The sequence below is a fragment of the Pipistrellus hanaki genome, assembly GCF_964339955.1.
Source record: "Pipistrellus hanaki genome assembly, chromosome: 2".
NCBI lineage: Eukaryota > Metazoa > Chordata > Mammalia > Chiroptera > Vespertilionidae > Pipistrellus > Pipistrellus hanaki.
The window spans coordinates 194,228,062-194,250,220 of record NC_140504.1 but is presented as its reverse complement, the minus strand read 5'-3'; the positions used below and the strand labels follow the sequence as shown (position 1 = coordinate 194,250,220).

The 22,159-nt window shown below is 48.8% G+C and overlaps 1 protein-coding gene across 5 annotated transcripts in view; it reads left to right on the top strand.

Moving 5' to 3' along the window:
* Window positions 1-8,286: 8,286 nt before the first annotated feature.
* Window positions 8,287-22,159, top strand: part of VPS13D (vacuolar protein sorting 13 homolog D) — a 219,300-nt gene continuing 205,427 nt past the window's right edge. For all 5 annotated transcript variants that reach the window (XR_014794224.1, XM_084875266.1, XM_084875265.1 and 2 more), the window contains exons 1-5: window positions 8,287-8,426; window positions 11,559-11,731; window positions 17,407-17,484; window positions 20,680-20,870; window positions 20,969-21,049. Coding sequence is in view for 4 of the 5 variants with exons in the window: in XM_084875266.1 (XP_084731392.1) it covers window positions 11,635-11,731; window positions 17,407-17,484; window positions 20,680-20,870; window positions 20,969-21,049 (447 nt within the window). In the remaining variant the exon portion in view is untranslated. The remainder of the gene's footprint in view (window positions 8,427-11,558; window positions 11,732-17,406; window positions 17,485-20,679; window positions 20,871-20,968; window positions 21,050-22,159) is intronic.

Genomic DNA, 22,159 nt, shown 5'->3' with positions numbered 1-22,159 from the left:
CTGCCTCTCCTGTCTTTCCTCGGTCCTTGTGCCTCTTCACGAGTATTCCCTGTACTTGTAGCTCCAGGTGCTGAGATGCAGCAGCTCCTAGGAGAGGCCTGTAGTAGGAGAGGAGGAGCTGACACTTGGGGCGGGGGCGGAGGGTGGTGGAGGGGTGCGGGTGCAGGGAGCGGAAAGGGGAGCAGCCAGGTCCTAAGGACTTCCTGCTAGGTGGGCGGTAGGAAGGGGATTCTCTGAAAGCTGGAACCAGTGGGGAGAGGCCGCCAGATCTGTGTTTTGGAAAGATGTCTCCAGGGGCGGTGGGCGGGGGTGGGGGCCAGGCGGAGGGTGGCCCTCGTGGCCTCTACCAGGAGGTTGGGTGGCCCCTTTGGCTACATTGAGCGCTGGCGAGGGAGGCCAGTGAGAGACCAGCCATGTGCACACACCCCTCTAGTTCCTCTGTCCGCCCAGCTCTGTAGCCCGAGGCTGCCCCCTGCAGGCCACATGCCCGACCCGCCTCAGCCTTCCAGCAGGGTTTGCCTTGGGAAGGCACCAACAGGAGCCGGGGTGGGAGGGGAGGGAGGCAGGTGTATCTCCTCCCCACACCTCTTCCTGTGGTTTCTACCTGTGACCACCCTCTGCTGTGCTCTGCTGCCCCACTCCCTCCGCCTCCCTGGTCCGGTATCCCCATCTGTATGCTGGGGTAGTCACAGGTAGAAAGCCATCCCTGTGTTTCCTCTCAGCCTTCTGCTTGTGGCACTTCTGATCACCAAATGTGGTTTTCTCTCTCTACACACCGAGCAGTTCAGTTCCCACGCTACCTGCCTGGAGATGAAACCCAGGGGGCCTGGGCTGCCTGTCACTACGGGAGCCGGTTAAGCAGAGCCAGCAGGTTGAGTCTCATATATGAGCGTTTATTCCAGCACTGCATGGGAAGCAGCAGGCCATCCACAAACAGCCGCTCTGCAGCCCCCCATAGGCCCGCTGCGTATACAGGGCAGGACAGGGATTACGTGGGGAAGCAGGGATTACAGGCATGGGCTGGGGCGGGGCTCCATTGTTTGGGCAACAAGGTTGTTCATCTTTACACGATACTAGGCAGTTCTTGAATGAGAATGGACCTTGTTCCAAGGTTGGCTGCCAGACCAAGATTGACTCCCAGGTCCCGGGGGTGTACAACTCCCAGCCAGGTTAGGATGTCCTTTCTTTAAGCAGAACAAGGCAGTCACGGTTAATAGAGCATGGTTAATATTGCTGATAATGATGGCTCGTCTCCACTATTCTGTCTTTGCCCCTAACAGAGATGGCGTCAGATCCCGCAGGCAGGGGGCGCAGCCCCACAGGGCTGTCTGCACTTCAGAGGTCAGGCACCAGTCCCGGGTGTGCCTGTGCTCCTGCCCCATCACCTATGACCCCCAGGCTCCACGACCCCCTTCTTGGGCTTGATCAACTTGCCAGAGCGGCTCCCAGAACTTAGGAAAACAGGGTACTCACTCGATTACCAGTTATGACCAAGGATACAACCCACACTCAGGAACAGCCAGAGAGAAGCGATGGTGGGCAAGGTTTCTGTGGGAAGAGACCGAGGAGGTAGGTTCGGGGTTGGAGGGGGTTCTCTCTGATGCACCACCCTCCCAGCACCTCCACGGAGACAGTAACTGGGGAGCCCTCATGCTTTTGTGTTTTTTGGTTTTTTTTTTGTGTGTGTGTGTGTTTTTTTTTGAGACATCATTACACAGGCACGATTGATTACATCATTGGCCATTGCTGATGGGTTCCAACTCCAGCTGCTGTCTCTAACCAGAGGTAGGGGGCCGGTTGGCTGAAAGTTCCAACCTTGAATCATGTGGCTGGTTTCCTTGGCAACCAGTCCGATCCATCCTTCAGGGCTTCGGAAAGTCACCCAGTAACAGAAACTCCGCTGTGATGGGAAGGGCTTTGATGGGAATAACAGACACTGGTCTCCCCACTGTGGCTCTGGAGCTATTCCAGAATATGAGGCCACAGAACAAATATGGGGCCCTGGCCGGTTAGGGCGTCGGCCTGAGGACTGAAGGGTTCCAGGTTTGATTTCACATCAAGGGCATGTACCGCGGTTGCAGGCTCCATCCCAGGGTGAGTGTGGGGAGGCAAACAATCTCTCTGTCTTTCCCCCTCCCTCCTATTCTCTCTAAAAATCAATGGGAAAAAAGAAAATCTTTGGGCGAGGATTAACCAAAAACAACAACAACAACAAAAGAACAAACATTAGAACAAAATAGAAGTGATAAAACACTCCCAGTGAAGTGCATACCTTAGACCACTGCAGTAAAGTGAGTCGTCATATTTTTAAAAAATATATATTTTATTGATTTTTTACAGAGAGAAAGAGAGAGGGATAGAGAGTTAGAAACATTGATGAGAGAGAATCATCGATCAGCTGCCTCCTGCACACCCCCTACTGGGGATGTGCCCGCAACTAAGGTACATGCCCTTGACTGGAATTGTACCGGGACCTTTCAGTCCGCAGGCTGACGCTCTATCCACTGAGCCAAACCAGTTTCGGCTGAGTCGTCATATTTTTGCTAGTGGAAGGCCTTGATTTCAATTTATAAAAAAAATGCAACATCCAGAAGCACCGTGGGGAGGAGCGCAATAGGACGAGGTGTGCCTGCATAAACCGCAATACCACAGGGGCCAATTTGAAGCAACTGAAGACGGCCACTTGTCTGTGGGGTGACCATTCAAAAGGGCCTGGTGAGCCCCTCCCGCCTCTCTCTTTCCTTTAGCCACGCAGGAGCAAGTGGTGTGGCAGGGCCACCGGGGTGGGGAGGGACCAGTGCGTTTATTCCTCTTTACCTAGTTTTCCTTCATCCTTGTCGTGATGGAGCACCGTAGTGGATGGACCAGCACTGGAGTTAGGAGTTCCGGCCTCTCACATCTCACCTGCCCAGGGGTGAATCCCGGCTCTACCACTTCCGGTCTGTGTGACCTCAGGCAGGTCACTGAACTTCTCTGTGCCTCACTCTCCTCATCAGTGAAAATGGGATTAAAATGGCACCTCCCTTAGAGTAAGAGAACCACGTGATTTCCTACATGTAAAATGCTTGGAACTGTGCCTGGCACATAGCAATTGCTCAATGCATATTAGTTGCTATTGTGTGTGTGTGTGTGTGTGTGTGTGTGTGTGTGTTGGGGGTGCAACAGAGTTCAGGACAGACCAGGCAGCTGCTGAAGCTGACACACTGGGAGGGACTATGAATAGAAATACCTGTAGGCTATGCCAGGGGGTGGTAAGTGCTAAGAAGGAAAATAAGTAACATAAGGCAGTGGTCGGCAAACTCATTGGTCAGCAGAGCCAAATATCAACAGTGCAACAATTGAAATTTCTTTTGAGAGCCAAATTTTTTAGGTAGGTGCATAGTTATTAACTTAATTAGGGTACATGGTATTTGTGGAAGAGCCACACTCAAGGAGCCAAAGAGCCGCATGTGGCTCGCGAGCTGCGGTTTGCCTACCACTGATCATGAGGGGACAGAGAAGGGTGGAGGGGCTGCTGGTCTGCAAGTGAAGTGTGGTAGCGATCACCTCAGGTAGAAACTGCTGTCTGGGTTCTGTACTTACGTGTTTGCTAAAACAATGGAAAGTTATTGATTTTCTGGACTTACGTATGCTATCCCAATACCCCATGGATGATGGTTTGAATGGCCCATTGATTGTGATCTCACTGGTCATCGAAGCACATTCTTCTGGGTCCCAGGATAGAACACTTACCCTAAATTGTATCAGTAGCTACAGATAGTGCGCTCCTGTGGACTCAGTGGTCCCAGAATCCGGACAGCACAGTTATTCTAAATTGTCCGGTGGTCCGTCCCAGATAATGTGCTTCTGTCGATTCAGTGACTTGTAGATACTTTAGATAACTAAGTTGCTCAGTTTCACTTCTGTAAAATCTAGAAACAGGTTCCTCATTCCAGACCCAGAGATGTAATGAATCCTTTTGTGATTTTTCTGCCAGTATAAGCCAGGCGGGGCGAGCTGTTCGGGGCTGCGAGATCTGGAGGGCTTTTGCTCCCTGATATGCCGCCGGCCTTTAATAAATGACTCCATAATCTGACTTTTTTGAGGCCTCCTTTGTAGGATGAGGGTTACATCACAACACAAGGTAAGCTGATGAAGAGCTGAGGAGCTGGCCTCTGTGCGGCCTTGGGGAAGGGAGGGCTGGCCACGCTTGGGGGCTGGGGTAGGACAGAAGGCGAGGTTGGGGAGGGTAAGGGTGGAGGGGATGGGACGGCTTCATTTTCAGCACGATGGGAGGGGTCACGGCCCCGGCCCGGAGTGTGGGAAGCCCTGTAGCTTTGCCAGTCGGAGTTGGGAAACTGAGCTCCAGTTATTTTATCTGCATGATTGCCCTGAAAGGTAGGGAAGTGCCCATTAGCCCGCTTTGCAGAGGAGGAATCGTGTGGGAGGGCTGGCTGGGCTTCAGACTTCCCGAAGGAGTCAGGTAGGGTTGAGCGATTTTGAGGCACGCATGGGTGGGCTGGAACTTGGCTGGTTACTGTGGGAGATTCTTGATAACCAGCTCCGCAGAATTTCACAAGCAAGTCAACGGGACTTTTCTTTCATTTTAAATCAATTATTTGTATTGGCTTCAGAGAGGGAGAGGGAGAGAGAGAGATAGAAACATCAATGACGAGAGTGAATCATTGACCGGCTGCCTCCTGCACGCCCCCTACTGGGGTTTGAGCCACAACCCTGGCATATTCCCTGCCCTGGAATCAAACTGTGGTTCATAGGCTGAAGCTCAACCACTGAGCCACCCCAGCCTGGCTTGGTGAATAATATACAGAAAAAAAACAATTTACCAATTTTAATTGAACATTTCAAAGAATTTTGAGAACGGTGGACAGCCTTGTGAACACAACAATCTAGATCTGGACCAGTTCCGTCACTCCGAAAAGTTCCCTCGTGCCCCTGCCTCGGCAATCCCCTCCCACCACTGATGTGCTGGTGCCATTCTAGTTTGGTCTCTTCTAGAATGTCATAGAAATGGAATCATTACAGTATGCCATTTTTTGTGGTCTGGCTCCCCTCTGCCCCCCTCCCCCCCTGCCACACACACACACACACACACACACACACACACACACACACACAGCTAATGCTTTTGAGGTTCCTCCAAGCTGGTGCCTGTATCAGTACTTTGTTCCTTTTCATTGCTGAGTAGTATTCCACGGCATGGGTAAATTGTTATCTGTTTATGCCTCTCCTGTTGATGGACATTTTGATTACTTCCAGTTTTGGGCTAGCCTATATAATAAAGAGGAAACATGCAAATTAACCATAACACCATCACAAGATGGCTGCACCCACAGCGGAGGCAGGGTTCCCATAACGAGCGACCTGCAGGGAGCCAGGCCGGGGCGGGGAACCTGAGGCTGCACCCCCTGCCCAGCGGGGCTTGATGGGGGACCTGAGGCTGTGCCCCCACCCAGCAGGGCTTGATGAGGGTGGGGCTGGCCGGGTCTGGATCTCCCCCAATGGGGGTGTGGCCAGCCAGGTCTGGGTCTTGAGCGATTTTGAGGCATGCATGGGTGGGCTGGAACTTGATTATGGGTCCCACAGCCCACCCCAGACTCTGACAGGAGGAAGATTTTCATTTACATTTTACTAATTTTATTTCATCTCTGACACTTCTATTATAGAGTAAGGGCAAATAGCAATATTAAAATATTTCCTCTAGCCGAAACTGGTTTGGCTTAGTGGATAGAACGTCAGCCTACGATTGAAAGGTCCCAGGTTCGATTCCGGTCAAGGGCATGTACATTGGTTGTGGGCACACCCCCGGTAGGGGGTGTGCAGGAGGCAGCTGGTCGATGTTTCTCTCTCATCAGTGTTTCTAGCTCTCTATCCCTCTCCCTTCCTCTCTGTAAAAAATCAATAAAATATATTTAAAAAATATTTCCTCTTATTAATTCCCTTTTAATGTGCACGAATTTCATGCACCAGGCCACTAGTTATGAATAAAACTGTTATGAACACCTGTGTATAAGTCTGTGCATGCATGTGCTTTCATTTCTCTTGGTTAAATACCTGGTGTGGGATTGCTGTGTGGTAAATGTACTAGTATGTTTAAACTGGTAAGAAACTGATGGCACAGACACTTTAAGTAATACTGTGTTGAATGAATGGTGCCCCGGCACTTGCATTTAAAAAAACGTTTTTATTGCCGAAATTGGTTTGGCTCAGTGGATAGAGCGTCAGCCTGCGGACTGAAGGGTCCCGGGTTCGATTCCGGTCAAGGGCATGTACCTGGGTTGCGGGCACATCCCCAGTGGGGGGCGTGCAAGAGGCAGCTGATCGATGATTCTCTCTCATTGATGTTTCTGACTATCTGTCCCTCTCTCTTCCTCTCTGTGAAAAATCAATAAAATATATTTAAAAAAATAATTCTCTTAAAAAATTTTTTAAAATGTTTTTATTGATTTTAGAGAGAGGCAGGGAGAGGGAGAGAGAGATAGAAACATCAGTGATGAGAGAGAATCATGGATCGGCTGCCTCCTGCATGCCTCCTACTGGGGATCGGGCGCATACCCAGGCATGTGCCCTGACTGGAGTAGAACTGTGATCTCCTGGTTCACAGTCAATGCTCAACCACTGAGCACACTGGCCGGGCCGGTGCCTGCATTTTAAATAAACTCCTCCGGTACAGCCAGGGACTTTACACCCAAACCTCGGCCCTGAGGGGACCCGGTGTTGAGGCTCTGATAGGTGGACGCCACTTCAGAGGAATGCCTCAGCCCATGAGTGTAGCATTATGATGTCTGGTAATTACTTGGTAGATATACTATTGCCGCCTGGCCGTCCTGTGTCCTGCATTTCCTGACTTTTTATGAGCCTGTAGTGTTCTTCCTGTTGTTCTGGTGACGATGCAGAATGAAGTGTCCATTTGTTCATTCATTCATTCTTAGCGCCTTCATTGAGTCTTGTCTGTGCTAGGCCATGTCCAGGTGCAGAAACCTCTGTGAAAAGAAAATCCCTGCTTCAGGGAGTGTTCAGGATGGGGAAGGATACCACGTGAAAGCAAATAAATAAGATAATCTCAGGTAGCATTGCATTCTGTAAGGAAATACAATAGGGTAGTAGATGAGGGGAACTTGAGGTAGGATAGCAGGGAAATCCTCTGGGAGTGGAAACTTTTTAAAAAATATATATTTTTATTGATTTCAGAGAGGAAGGGAGAGGGAGAGAAAGAAACATCAATGATGAGAGAGAACCATTGATTGGCTGCGTCCTGCACACCCCCTACAGGGGATTGAGCCCGCAACGGGGCATGTGCCCTTGACCAGAATGGAACCTGGGACCCTTCAGTTCAAAGCTCTATCCACTGAGCCAAATGGCTAGGGTGGAGTGCTTCATTCGAAGCAAGAGGATTCAACTTTCTGGCTGCTCTGTAACCATATGAGTTTAATGAGCACTTGAAATGTGGCTGGTGCACACTAGATTTCAAAGCTTACTATAAAAACCCCTATAGTATCTCATTAATATTTTTTCTGTTAGCTACAGGTTGAGATAACAATATTCAGGACATATTAGATTAAATAAAATGCATTATTCATTTCGCTTTTCAGTTTTAAAAATGTGCCAACTCAGTACATTTAAAATGACTCTGTGGCTCGCATTATCTTTCTATTGGGCAGCAGTGGTGCAGGGGGAAAGCATGGCAGAGTGGTGAGAACGGCAGAGGAGGGGTGAGGCAGCCTGGAGGATGCTGTGCAGAGTGGGCCAGGGAGAGAGGGGCAGAAACAGGAATGGGCCCAAGCCAATAGGATCTTGGTGTCAGCTCAAATGAAGAAGTGTGTTTTTTGTTTTTGTTTTAAAATATATTTTTATTGATTTCAGAGAGGAAGGGAGAGGGAGAGATAGAAACATCAATGATGAAAGAGAATCATCGATTGGCTGCCTCCTGCACGCCCCCCACTGGGGATCAAGCCTGAATCCTGGGCATGTGCCCTTGACTGGAATTGAACTCGGGACACCTTGAGTCCACAGGTCGACGCTCTATCCACTGAGCCAAACCGGCTAGGGCAAGAAGTGAGTTTTAAGTCTAATGGGGAAGCCGTTTCAGGCAGGGAAGCGGCGTGGTCTGAATTATGTTTTCACAGACCCCTGAGGCTGTTAAGCAGAGATCTGACTGGGTGGGTGCGATGGCAGGAGGAAGGACCCTGGGTTTCCATACGGCCTGCTGCCAGATTCGCTTGTGGCACCGCGCTGCGCTGCAGGAGCGGCCGCTCCCGCCAGGGGGCGCCCCCTCGATGACTCGGCGCTCGGCTGGCCAGGCGCCGGCGCGCCGGCCGCTCGATTGGTCGGGCCTGGGCGGGCCGGAGCGCCGCCTCAGCGCCATTGAGGAGCGGCGGGGAGGAAGCGGCGCGCAGTGCCGGGCTCGGGCGGGCGCCGGACCCCGACAGGTACGGGCCGCGGCGGGGTGGGGGCGCCGGGCTGAGCGGGGGCCCGGGGCGGGCGTGGGCTGGCGGCCGGCCGCTCGGGCTTCGCTGCTTCACCGGGGGGTCGGGGTCCGCCCGCCCGCGGGGAGCGCGGCGCCGGGAGCCGGGACCCGGCGTCCGGCCTCAGCCCCATCGGAAACCCTCCGGGAGCCCGGAGCCTCCGACGGCGGGAGCGGCCGCCCTCACGGGGGAGAAGGGGGGCCTGGCGTCCGCGTCCCCGCAGGCACCGCCGCCTCGGGCCCGGGCTGCCTGAGCCTCCGGGACCCCGGCGTCCGGGCCTCCGGGAGGGACCCCGGGAGTCCAAGCCCCGCCGGACCCGCCGCCTCCCCAGGGTCCGGCACCTGCCGCCCCGGAATTGGGGCGCGGCGTCAGCCCGCCTCGTCTCCCCTGACCCTCGATCTCCGAGCCGGGGCCCCAGCGTGCGACCCCTCCATCTGATACCAGGAATGGGGCGCCAGTCAGTTCTCCCGAGGGTCCCGACCCCCCGACCCCCCAGCCTTCTGGGGTCACGCTCCGCAGGGGGACCTCAGGCTCCCATCTGCCCTCGCACCTCGCCTCCCGGGGTCACGCCCTGGCTGAGCCCCTGCCTCCTCCCAGGTATGGGGGTCCCCGGCGCCGGTCCCGCCAGGCTTTCCCTGGGAGGTGGGGTCCCTGCTCCGTGAAGCCGAGGAGGCGGCCGGAGGGCTTGTGGGAGCCTCGCCTTGGGGACCCCGGGCCTGGCATCCGCCCCCCCATTCCTCCCCACCCCCCCACTGTCGCCCCCGATCCCCGAGCTTCCCGGGGGCGGGGTGCACCGGCCCGGCCGCCTCTGGGTGCGGCGCCGGGGTCCAGGGGCCAGTCCTTCCTCCCCGGGCCCCGGCCGCCCCTCGAGGGAGTGGCCTGGCTCAAGGTCACTGCCGGGCTCCTGGGTCCGTCCGTGGGCGCAGCGCTGATCCCCCCCGGGGTCACCGGCCCCGCCGATCCGGGAGGCCCGCCGCCGGGGGGAGGCCCGCCCGCCTGGCCGCTGCCCGGAATCCGGGCTGGACGCGAGTGTAAACACGGGGGTTCTGGCCGGGCTGGCGGCCCGCCTGACACCGGACTCCTCCCGGGAATGGCGAGGCGGCCGCCCGCCGGGGCTGGGTGCCCGGCAGAGCCATCAGGCTGCCTGGCTCGGGGCTCGGTGTACCCACTGCTGGGGCATTTGACAGCCTCTGCCCCTTGCCCCATCTTATAATCCGTGCTTTGCATTCTGCCACCGTCAGGCCCGATCTTGTGTACGAGCCCACGGCGGTGTCCGTTTACCGGGAGAGAGAGAGCGCGTTGGTCGTGGGCACTTGAGAGAGAGAGAGAGAGTTTGTTGGCAGGTAGGGCAGCAATCAGTGGCAGGGACTCCAAAAATAAAGAGTACTCTGACGCTGGCGCTTTGCCCAAGGGTGCTCGGAGCCCGCACAGATCGGACCAGGTTGGTCAGGTTCACATTTTTTGTTTTGGCTGGTTTGCTTTTTGAAGTTTAAAATACAGAAATGTTTCTTTGACTCGGACCGTTACACATTTCTTATGTTAAAAGCATGTCCTCGGGTGAGGATTAAAAAGAAAACACTCGGAAAAACCCGTTCTTGAAGTGAATGCATCCGGGAATCTTCAGCACAATCCCAGGTTGACACAACATGTAGCTGGAAGGAGAAATCTTTGGAGAGAAACGAGTACTTCACCAAATGCTATTTGTTTACTTAGTAATTTGTACTGTCATAGTTGACAAACGGAAGTTAGTCTTGTGTGGAAGTGCGAGACAGTGTTGACAAACCTTTCCTGGGGGTGAGCTCTTCCAGGGCCTTGTTTTGGGGCTCCGTTGGGTGTGGCAGCCCTTCGGTTGGGATCAGTGTGTCTTCTGGCGCTGAGATGAATCGCTGGAGGAGGGGCAGAGCGCTTGGAAAGGATCCCGAAAGGGCTGGCTCCAGTGGGATGCCTGCCATAGCTAATCTGCTGTCCCGCGATTTGGAGCTCACAGTTCTCGCTGGGACCTGCTCATTGAGCGATCTGGGGACCCATTTCAGCGGTGTCGCAAGTTCCCAAATATTAGCTTCTTTAGAAAACTGATTTCAGAGAGGAGAGAAATAGAAGCATCAATGATGAGAATCATTGATTGGCTGCATGCCCCCTGCTAGGGGGTGAGGCTGCCACCCAGGCATGTGCTCTGACCGGGAATCGAACCATGACCTGGTTCATAGGTCAGTGATCAACCACTGAGCCACGTTGGTCTGGCTTGAATATTAACATTTTGTAATACTAAAAATCTATATGTACTTCTGTAATGCTAATAAATACCTGTTATTATTAATAACGACAGGCAGTAGTGATTTAGTGCTGAATGTAAGTACTGTAGCCAGAACCAGATGTTTTCTGGGGTGTATAATTACTACAATAAGATAATTCATTGTATCAGCATCAGGCCCCAGTAATGTACCTCCAGGACATTTAAGAACTGTGAACAACCACTGCCTTTTCCCTTTTATATTATTTTACAAAAGATCCCAATGAACAAATCTGCAAAATTGAATCAGGGGAGCCTTAAAGAGGATCACTGCAGAATAGGAAGCTCATTGGTACAGTCTCTTAGTGCAGTTTTGCTTTCATCTGAAACAGGATTTCAAGTCTCAGCACCGTAATTCTTTGCTGTGGGGTGTTACGTACGCATTGTAGGATGTTTAACATAATCCATGGTTTCTACCCTCAAGATATCAGTAGCACTTCCCACTCCTCACAATAAAAAATGTCTCTGGACATTGCCAAACCATACCTGGAGGAGAACCTTTGGTCAGGACAGTCTGGTCCCAAGGTGAGTCACTAAAAGCAAGCGGTTCAATGATCGGTTACATGGAAAAGACGTGCACCTTTGCATTGTGGGTGATATTTGGTAAATTTCCTTGCAGTTGCATCAGAACGTGGATGTGTCGGTTTGGTCCTCCATTTACTAATGGGGTGTCTTACAGGGGCTTTCTCAAAGTTTTCTGAAACCTGCGCTTTGCGTCCCTCCGCCTTTAGGTAGAGTAGGAAACATCAGCTTAGAAAACCATCTGGTTTTTCTGTTGATTTCCTTTTTTTTAAATTTTCTTTCAGATTCTTCTGTGATCATGAGAGAGAGAAATGAAGAATGATCCGTGATTTTTAAACACCTTGTCTTGGGGATCTAGTCATGTTGGAAGGGCTTGTAGCCTGGGTTCTCAATACCTACCTGGGGAAATACGTCAACAACCTCAACACTGACCAGCTCTCTGTTGCGCTTCTGAAAGGTGAGTGCGTGTGCGCCTTTTTGGTACAGAATTGCCTTTGCAGACGGCACTTCTCCTTTCTGTATCCTCTTTGCTGGATTGAGAAGGATAAAACATGGTGCTCAGGGGGCTTTTTTATTAAATATGTGTAAAAGGCAATTTTCCCTCCCATATGACACTGATTATTATTATAGGGTAACTTAAACATGTAGCTGTATTGCTGTAGATTTTAGGGAGTTACTAATTTTTTTTTAAAGCTATACTACTGGTGACTGCTTTACCCCAGTTCATGTTTTAGCCTTATGAAGGGTTATGAGGGCAGCCATGATATACTGATAGTGGCTTTGGCTTTAAATCCTGCTGTGTTACTTTTTAGCTGTAGAAACAAGCCATTGACATTTGGAGCCTCAGTTTCTTTAGAAAGCGAGGCTGACAGACACACTTCTCCAGGGTTGCTGGGAAGATCAGGGGGAGAGAAAGGTGAAGCTCCTCTGCTGGCGTGTCACAGACACCCCCGTGAGGTGTCCCAGAGCTTTCTGAGGTTTTGTCTGGCTCAGTAGTCGAGAACCGAAAGCTTGAGACACTATAGGCTGTATAGGTCTCTACTCGGTAAACGCAGTCCCGGGGTGTGGTGGGGGGATTGGAAAACTGCTTTTTTTCTCCTCCTCCGTGTTTTAAGTTCTCTTTGCTCATCTCAAAACGTAACCCTAGACTAAATCCCGAGAAAGGAGACAAAGTCAGTCCGCAAGCATGTGGGATCCTAGCAAGTGGACAGGAGGCCTCCAGTGCGGTCAGACCTCAGCTTCCTGGAGGGTGACTCTTGGCAGGTGGGTCGGGACAGGCAGTGGCGATAGCAGTGAAGCAGAGGATGGTGCAGGCTGAGCATAGGGTGCCAGGCAGTGGGTACCCTCCCCCAGAGGTGCTGCTTCCCGGGTCTTTCTGACCCATCTACCCCGGTGGAAGGATGGTGGGGAGCTATCATGGTCACCCCTCCTATTCCTTCCTGTCGTTGGAAACAGAAACGGGTTCTTTCCCAACCCCTCCTGCTGCTTGTCCTCCCATCCTGGGAAGGGAGCTGCTGAAATGCAAAGTGAAAGTGACCAGCCTTTCCCGGAAGAAGCCATGTTCAAAGTTCAGTAGTCGAGCCAAGTTCACCCCTTTGGCTACTTACTGAAGTTCCCATCCACGCTGTGAAGCTAACCAAGCTGTCAGGGCAGGCGCAGGGCCTGGAAAGAAACCGGCACACCGTGGCCTTCTGAGAACAGAGCTGGCTCTCAGCGGGGATGGAGAGAGGATGTTTGCCGAGGAAATGAATACACAGAAATTTTTGTGGCATATGATGTATCCTGGACTCTATACTAATAACAGATTTCTAATCAGCAGTTGTAGACGGAATATATCTTGCAACAACTGTGTCTCTCCCTGATGCTTTCAACTGCTTTTCTATACTTATTTGCTTTAAAAAAATATTCTCTCTGGCTTTTAACGAACCTGTGGAGTCTGAAAAATTGAAAGTTGCTTTTTCTTTCATTACCACTGTTAGTATGCTGCCCATCCTTATGGACCCCAGAGAGTTGGGTGTCACAGAGCACTGAGAAGAAGGGCTTTGTAAAGAAGTGGAGGGTTTTTGTTGATCTTGAAGACACAGTTATAGTTTTGCAGTGTTTAGGGGTGGAGGACACTAGGTGTTATGTTAATCTGTCTGCCCATATTCACTGTCTGCATGGACACTGTGGACACTGTCTGCATGGACACAGTGGTCAAAGCACGGACTTTATAGCCGGGCTGGGTTTGAGTCCCAGTTCCTCCATTTACTAGTAACCGGGGCAAGTTCCTCGAATTCTTCATGTTTCAGTTTCACTTTCTGTAAGCTGGAGAGAATAGAAACCACCTCATAAACACGTTAACCTCAGTCAAAGGTTCTTGGCATGTAGTGAACCCCTCAACTGGGGTTATCATCATCCACCATCCCATCGTGGTCATTAATACAGGATGTGCTGGTGGGTTGGACTTGAAAGACAAGTTGTGCATCCATGTCAAAAGCAATAAAAATGCATAGTTAGCGTATGAGTGGTGAAGGACAGAGATAGCATTGTGTAAGATTTCACTCCTTCAGTCATTCAGCAAACACTCGATGAACACCTGCCTTGGGTACAGCTCTGTTATGGAATGATACAGAAAGGGGATACTCAGAGCTCAGGCATAGGAGCTAACCCTGGTTTCACCATTTGAAAGCTGTTTGTGACTCAGTTACTTCAGCTTCCCCTTCACCCCCTCTCCTTCTTGCCACCTGAGACCAACAGATCTGGTACGAACTCCAGCACTACCACCTACGGGGTCTGTGGGTTTTAAGCGAACTGCTTGTCCTCTCAGCTTCTTGTTTCAAAAATGGAGCAGCCCTAGCTGGTTTGGCTCAGTTAATGGAGCATCGGCCTGTGGACTGACGGGTCCTGGGTTCAATTCCGGTCAAGGGCACGTGCCTGGGTTGTGGGCTTGGTCCCCAGTGGGGGGGTTGGGGGGGTGGGGTGGGGGAAACACGACATGCAGGAGGCAGCCAGTCAATGATTTTCTCTCATCATCCCCTGATGTTTCTATCTCTCTCTCCCTCTCCCTTCCTCTCTGAAATCGATGAACACATTTAAAAAATGGAGCAGATAATAGTATTTCCTCATACCATTGTGAGGATTAAATGAGATCATGCTTATGCAGGGCCTGGCGCCTAGTGAGTCCTCACTAAATGATGGCTGTTAATACTACTCCAAAAACGATGGTTACTTATCACCTCCATCTCTATGGTCCTTGTCCTTGGAGAGCTGGCTGATAATCTGTTGGGGAGACCGGAATTAATGGTAATTAATTACTAGACGTCTAGGCACAATGCAGTGGGGTAAAAGCAGGGGAGCCGTTCCTCCTGTCTGTGGGACTCTGGGAAAGCTGGTATGGAGATAGCTGTAGAGTGGACCTTAGAGGGTTTTGATAGGAGTGTGGGTGGGCCACCAGGCTCCAGGGAGAGTGAAGCGTGTGAGTGGAGGCAGAAGGCAGAAAGCTTGCAGGGTGAAAACTTGCAGGACATGTTTGGAGCCAGAAGGTAGTGGCTGCCAGCGCCATGCCAAGGAGTCTGAACTTCGGGCTGTGGGCATATCTGCCTATCTGTAACCCAAAACTTAGATTCCCCTCCTTTTCTTTCTATAAGCTCTGAATGTCAAATTGGCCCTATTAACGACCTAGAGCCGAGGGAAGAGGGTTCAATAGTCATTAGCAATTACTGAGAAATGATCCATCTCTAAACTCAGCCCAGTTCCAATGACTAGATTTGCTGCTAATCTGAGCTGAGACATTTTTGGATGAGAGAGACATCTATGAATATGCCTGCATATTATTTACGTGTAAATAAATAGTAAACATCATTATCGTTTATAAAGTACTTGCCTACACTGGGTGCTTTAGGGCCGGCCCCTTGGAGGGACCTCTCCCAGCAGGGTCGGTTGTGGGTGCCTGTTTGAGTGGGTGGGGAAGTAGGAGGCCTTTGGAACCACGCATGGCTGCCGCGGGTTTGCCTTGGTCTTCAGTCCTTCTCATCCTTTCTTCTGTTTCCGCTCCTTCCCAGGTCACCTCCTGCATTCTCTGGGCTGCAGCTTCTTTAATTTTTCATGGTGTGGATTGCCTACCGCTCGTCCCACTTCTCCAGGCTGCACAGCGGCCAAGGAAGCGTAGGGCCGTCAGCCTCGTTTGGGGATTGAAAAATAGGGCAAATGATTCCGATTGCAAATGCTGCCCCTCAAAAAGAGAAACTACATACTTTCCTCCCTTTAAGCCACTTTCCACTGATAAGGAACATGTTTGATGGTATTTTTTTCCCTTTAAGATTATTTTCTCCCCAAATGTGGAAATACGGCTTGTCCGGGCTCTCTGGGATTATTGACTTTTGGTTAGTCTTTAGGTATGTGGATCCCCCATGTGGACAGATGTGCCCGCAAAAGGCTGAGATGGAGATTGGCTGCATTTGCTCAGAGTCTGCCAAATTGCTAGATTTGATTACTTAGAAGCCAAGTATGCGCTGGTCTTGAACAGTCATTTAGCGGGAAAAGTAATCAAGTGTCTTGCATTAGTTGTCTTTGGAGAAAAATTCTTGCTTGTCTTTTTTTCTGGATTCCCTTACCAGTTAAGGGTTGCTGGGTGGTTGCTGTCTGTACTGCTTGTTCTTGAAAATAATGTATCTCAGACAGATTTCAGTGACTCAGAAATTGCCTTGCATGGTGCAAACAATTTTGTAAGAATGATGGCTGTCTCCCGAGTTCTTTGAGGATGGGAATCCTGCCTTCTCTCTTTTTAAAAAAATATATATTTTATTGATTTTTTACAGAGAGGAAGAGAGAGGGATAGAGAGTTAGAAACATCGATGAGAGAGAATCATCGATCAGCTGCCTCTTGCACACCCCCTACTGCGGATGTGCCCGCAACTAAGGTACATGCCCTTGACCGGAATTGAACCTGGGACCTTTCAGCCCGCAGGCTGATGCTCTATCCACTGAGCCAAACCGGTTTTGGACTGCCTTCTCTTTTTGTAATCCCAGCGATATAGTGTCTATTAAGGACAAGGATTGGTATATGTGTGTGAATGAATGACTTCCATAGTTGAGGGTAGGAGGGGGGATGAGAGATCTAGACTATTCCGTGGAGGCGTCTTGTACTTTGGGGTTTAAGTCATTGTCAGAGCTGGGTCTGAAAAGGTCTTCAGTGGGGGTCCTGTTCGTTCCTTTTTCTTCTGCTTGGTTATTGCACCTGCAAGCGGAAGTGCGGAGGAGAACCTGCGGAGCTGGTCCCTCCAGAAGAGAGAGTCTGATTCCTTTTCCTGGCCAACTTCGTCTAGCTCTCCCAGGCTCCCAGATGTTGTGTGCAATACACCTGCTTTGTGTGTGTGTGTGTGTGTTGGTAAGGAGAGCTTGTTAAAATTTTGCAAATTTCTGTGTTTCAATCCCAGAGATGTCTGGCAGGGGGCCCAGGAGCCTGCCTTTCTTCCCAGGAGATTCGGATGTTAATGGTCCTCTGGTGAACATTACCCTAAACTAGGGCCTTGCAAACTGGCCAACTGGCCAGGCTCCCACCTGTGAGATGAATGAAAATGGCTTCTCCACTTTTAAAGGCTTGTGAAAAAACAAAACAAAAGGAAAATATACATCAGACACCAAAAAGCCTGAAATATGTACTCTCTGGTACATTACTTCATGTGCTGTAAACCTCAGCTGTTATTTACATGTCAGAGCGGGAGCCAGGAAATTAGTATTGATTAGGCCCATAGGCTGGTGCTTCCCTTGGCTTTTTGTCGCTCTGGTCTAGTTGTAAAACTTTCCCTTTAACCTTCAATGATTTGTACAGAGCAGGCATCAGCCGCATTTGTTGGATGTACAATATCATTTCATGATATTATTTTATTTATGTAATTATTTTTATTTTATTTTTCAATTACAGTTGGCATTCCATATTATTTTGTATTAGTTTCAGGTGTACAGCATAGTGGCTAGCCAGCCATACACTTAATGGGAACAGCCTGATCCCGATATTGACAATATTCTCTGTGCTTGACTTTATGTCCCCATAGCTGCCAATTTATAGTTCTTAATCTCTTCATCTTTTTCACCCAGTCTCCCAACCCTCCTCTCCTCTGGCAGCCACATGATGTTGTTTTTATTTTTTAGGTGCAGTTGAATTAGAAAACTTGCCATTAAAGAAGGATGCCTTGAAAGAACTGGAATTACCATTTGAAGTCAAAGCTGGTACGTGGAGCTCAGGAGAGGGAGGCAGTGTTGAGTGTTCATTGTTTGGGACCTGACATTGAGAGTCCCTGACTTGGGCTCTCCGTGACCAGGAAGAGGCAGGGTAGGAAGTATAGAGTTTAGACTCATCTTAAAATGTGGTCTCTAGGCCACTAGTATCAGGATGACCTTGGGGTGGTGGAGGAAGTCACGTGGCCTTCGACTTTACTGAATTAGAATCTCTAAGGATGTGTCATTCAACTTGTATTTAAAAAATAAAAAAAAATATATACGTATATATATTTATTGTTTTTTTTTAAGAGAGGAAGGGAGAGGGAGAGAGAGATAAAAACATCAACGATGAGAGAGAAGCATTGATTGGCTGCCTCCTGTACACCCCTCACTGGAGATTGAGCCCACAACCTGGTATGTACCCTTGACTGAAATTGAACCTGGGACCCTTCAATCCTCAGGCTGACTTCACTGAGCAACACCAGCTAGGGCTCTGCTTGCATTTTTAAATAAACATTTCCGTGATTTTTTTTTTTTAAATATATTTTATTGATTTTTTTTTACAGAGAGGAAGAGAGAGGGATTAGAAACATCGATGAGAGAGAATCATCCATCAGCTGCCTCCCACACATCCCCTATGGGGATGTGCCCGCAACCAAGGTACATGCCCTTGACCGGAATCGAACCCAGGACCTTTCAGTTTGCAGGCCAACGCTCTATCCACTGAGCCAAACCGGTTTCAGCTCCAGTGATTCTTATGTTTACTGGAGAATGAGACCTTCTGTTCTAGGTACAGGGGGTTTTATTTTCAGATAGTTCATTATAAATATTACTGAGAGAATTTACTCTATTGCATGAAAGTGGGCTCTGGAACAGAAATTGCCTTGTGTGGTGCAAACAATTTTTTATATTCTAAACCTGCCATTTTCTGTCTGTGCGACCTTGGGTAAGTTTCCTAACAACTCTGTGTGTACCTCCTCATCTTTAATAATAGTACCTACATCAAAGGGGAATACCTGAGTTAGTACATTAAACTTACTCAGGACGATGCCCGACACACTCAATAGATGTTTGCAACTATATAGAAGCTCTACAGTTGTGAGGTTTGGCGAGGAAGCAAGAATTGTTCTGGAATAAAATATTCTCCATTAAATGATCACTTATAGAATTGGTCTCTATTAGGCATCCCTCATCATTCAACAGTAGCCAGTTAATATTAGTCAGTTTTTCTTTTATTTTGGAGAACTTATATTACAATACAATGCAAGTACAATGCACATAAAAAACCTTACAGAAGATTTAGGCTTTCTTGAAATCAATTCAAGTGATGAGTGATCTACCAGTCAGAAGCAGAAGCACCGACTCATTAGAATTTGAAGGAAAACTCTCAAGATGATCACACTTCAGAAAGAGTTATTGAAAGCTCTTGGGAGAGGTTGATGTTTTCTGATATTTTTGCAAAAATGATCATTTTTATGCTTCTGCAAAATTAAAACCTCACAGAATTTATATTTTAGTCATATAGTTATTAGAATATTACGTATTCTCTCCCCAATTAATTTTGGTTAGAATTGCAACTGTGCACTAGTTATTGTTAAAATTCTTTGCTGTGAAAAGTGATATGTTTCAGTTTTAATATAATAAATTTGACTAAATATAAGAAACTTATTTTTATTGTTTTAGATAAAATCCAAATTAAAATATGTTTTCTTTTTCATTATTGTAGATATCTGAATTTGGTACTGGATTGCACAGTTGATCACTTGGTGTCATCATTAAAAATGCCATTGTTAATGATATTCTTTTATGTTAAACACGGGGGTGGGTACAAGTAGGTTTACGGCTGTTAGTACATGAAACAGTTTATTCTTGTGTTATTGCTTATTATTAACCTACTTTTGCCCACCCTGTATAACTGATCAGTCTCACTTGAATTTTAGATCTTATAGGGCAGTGGTTGGCAAACTCATTAGTCAACAGAGCCAAATATCAGTAATATGATTGAAATTTCTTTTGAGAGCCAAATTTTTTAAACTTAAACTTCTTCTAGCACCACTTCTTCAAAATAGACTCGCCCAGGCCATGGTATTTTGTGGAAGAGCCACACTCCAGGAGCAAAGAGCCACCTGTGGCTCACGAGCTGCAGTTTGTTGACCTCGGTTGTAGGGTAATTAGAGGCCCAGTGCATGAAATTCACTCAGGGTGGCCCTCAGCCCGGCCTGCTCCCTCTGGCAGTCTAGGAGCCCTCGGAGGATGTCTGAATGATGGCTTAGGCCCACTCTCCACAGGGGAGCCAGCCGGACATCCTTAGCACTGCCACGGAGTTGGGAGAGGCTCCCGCCACTGCCCCTGCGCTTGGCACCTGTGAGCCCCGCCTCTGGCACACTGATCACCATGGGGCAGCTCCTGTGTTGAGCGTCTGCCCTCTGGTGATCAGTGTGTGTCATAGCAATGGTCATTTCGCCATTATGTCAATTTGCATATTAGCCTTTTATTATATATGATGATCGCTCCCCGAGAACTGTGCTGCTTTCAGAGGTTGGGCTTTCAGAGGTGGATCCATGAGGACAGGCCAGATATTCTTGTGCATTATTCCTCAGTGGTGACTTACCTCTAATTAATTGAATTTAAAGAAGGCTTGAGTTCTAGGAGGCTTGGCTACAAATGGTAGAACTTGGGAAATAAGCATCACAATTCTTCCAGGCTCTTTAGCTCTCCCAGGAGGCCAAGTTCTCATAAAGAATCAATTCTTCCTCGATGGAGTGCCACTGCAGCATCTCTGACGTGTCAGGGGGTATGTGCAAGATTGGGCATACTGTAGATCTGATAACTCCCAATAAGCACTTACCAGCCAGCAGGTTAATAACAAACAGGAAGTGAGGTTTGTGCCCATGGGCTTGTGCAGGTACCATGAGCAGAAAGATACCGCAGCTGGGGGACAGGTAGTTTGCAGGAGAGAGCTTTCACAATTGCTAAGGTCAAGTCGCACTGAACTTTTCCCAGCTTCCAGTTTATTGTACCTAATTATTACCGATCTCAGCCTACTAACGTTTGCTTCCCAAGTACGAGGACCTGGTGCTTGTTTTCTTAAATTAAAAAAAGGTAAAAATAATAATGCCCCCTCAAGAAAACTAGAAGAATGCAGAAAAAATAGGAGGAATTAAAAATATGTAAAGACCCTTAACAAGATTTTCTTTCTCCTAGGTTTAATTGGGAAAGTAACCCTTCAGATTCCCTTTTATCGCCCCCATGTGGACCCTTGGGTGATCTCCATCTCCAGCCTTCACTTAATCGGAGCCCCTGAAAAAATACAAAATTTCAACGATGAAAATGAGAATCTGTTGGAAAGGGACCGCAAGAAAGCTCTGCTTCAAGCCCTGGAGGAGAAATGGAAGGCAAGGCAGAAATCCTTTGCGCCAGAAGAGCATCGTGGTGAGACACGTGACGTGAGCAAAGCACCAGCTCCGGCTAACACTGGCTCTTTTCTTTGTAGAACGAACGCCAGCAGAAAGGGGAATCCTATTGGTATTCCGTCACTGCCTCCGTAGTTACGAGAATTGTGGAGAACATTGAAGTAAGTCCTGCTGACTTAGAAAGTAGGACCAGGAGAGGGGCTCATTTCTCAGGCTCCCCTGTATTTACTTCTGAGCTGTTTGTTTCTTGTGGGGCTCGCGGAGACAGGGTGTACCCTGTAGGTAGGATGACTGTGCAGGTGTGCCCTTTTCCAGGCGGTGCCAAGGGAAAACCTGAAAAGCAAGTCCCACGTCTAGGCTGTGGGCCCAGGCCTTGCTCGCTTCGGTGAGCGTGAGGAGGAGTTTTCGTTTCACTTACATTGCACTTCACTTTCTGTTTGAATGTTGGAGTCCCACTTGCGGAAGGATTTAGCCACGTCACCTGCTAGTAAGCTTTCATGACTTCTGTTTCAGGACACAAATCACATAAGCTCTCTGATCTCAGTTTCTTCATCTGGAAAACGAGAGAGGTCGGATGTACCATTTCTAGTTGATTAGATAACGAATTGTGAACAGCTCACTAAGATATTTAATCTCTCACTGATGTATCTGGTGGCAATTTGATGAGTATCAGTGTTAGGGCTATTGGCCACCTTTTCCACTTTAATTACAAATTTGTTTTGTCCTCAAAAAACTAGACCAGAGGCCATTTTCGTCAGCCCATACTCACTATCTCCAGGGTTTTCTTGCAATGCAATGCCCGGTATATCACTTACCCCCAAAATAGTCTGAGGTTGTTGGTTTCATAACTTTGATGAAAAGGCTGCTACATTTGAGGTGACTGCTTTGAATTCTGTTTCAGGAAGTTACTTTTTTTTTTTTTTAAAGCTGTCATTGATTTTTAAAAATTCATCATCATTTTATTATTTTTAAAAAATATATTTTTATTGATTTCAGAGAGGAAGGGAGAGGGAGAGAGATATAGAAACATCAATGATGAGACTATCATTGATTGGCTGCCTCCTGCACGCCCCCTACTGGGGATTGAGCCCATAACCCAGGCATGTGCTCTCACCTAGAATTGAACTGAGCATGACGATCGCATTTCAAAGGAATGGCTTTCAGGTCCTTGAGTTGTAGGAGATTATACACACACACTTCAAAGGGATGGAAAAAGGATTAACAATTTTCAGCCCTTAGAGCAGTTATAAATGTTCTAAGAAAAGGAGGTT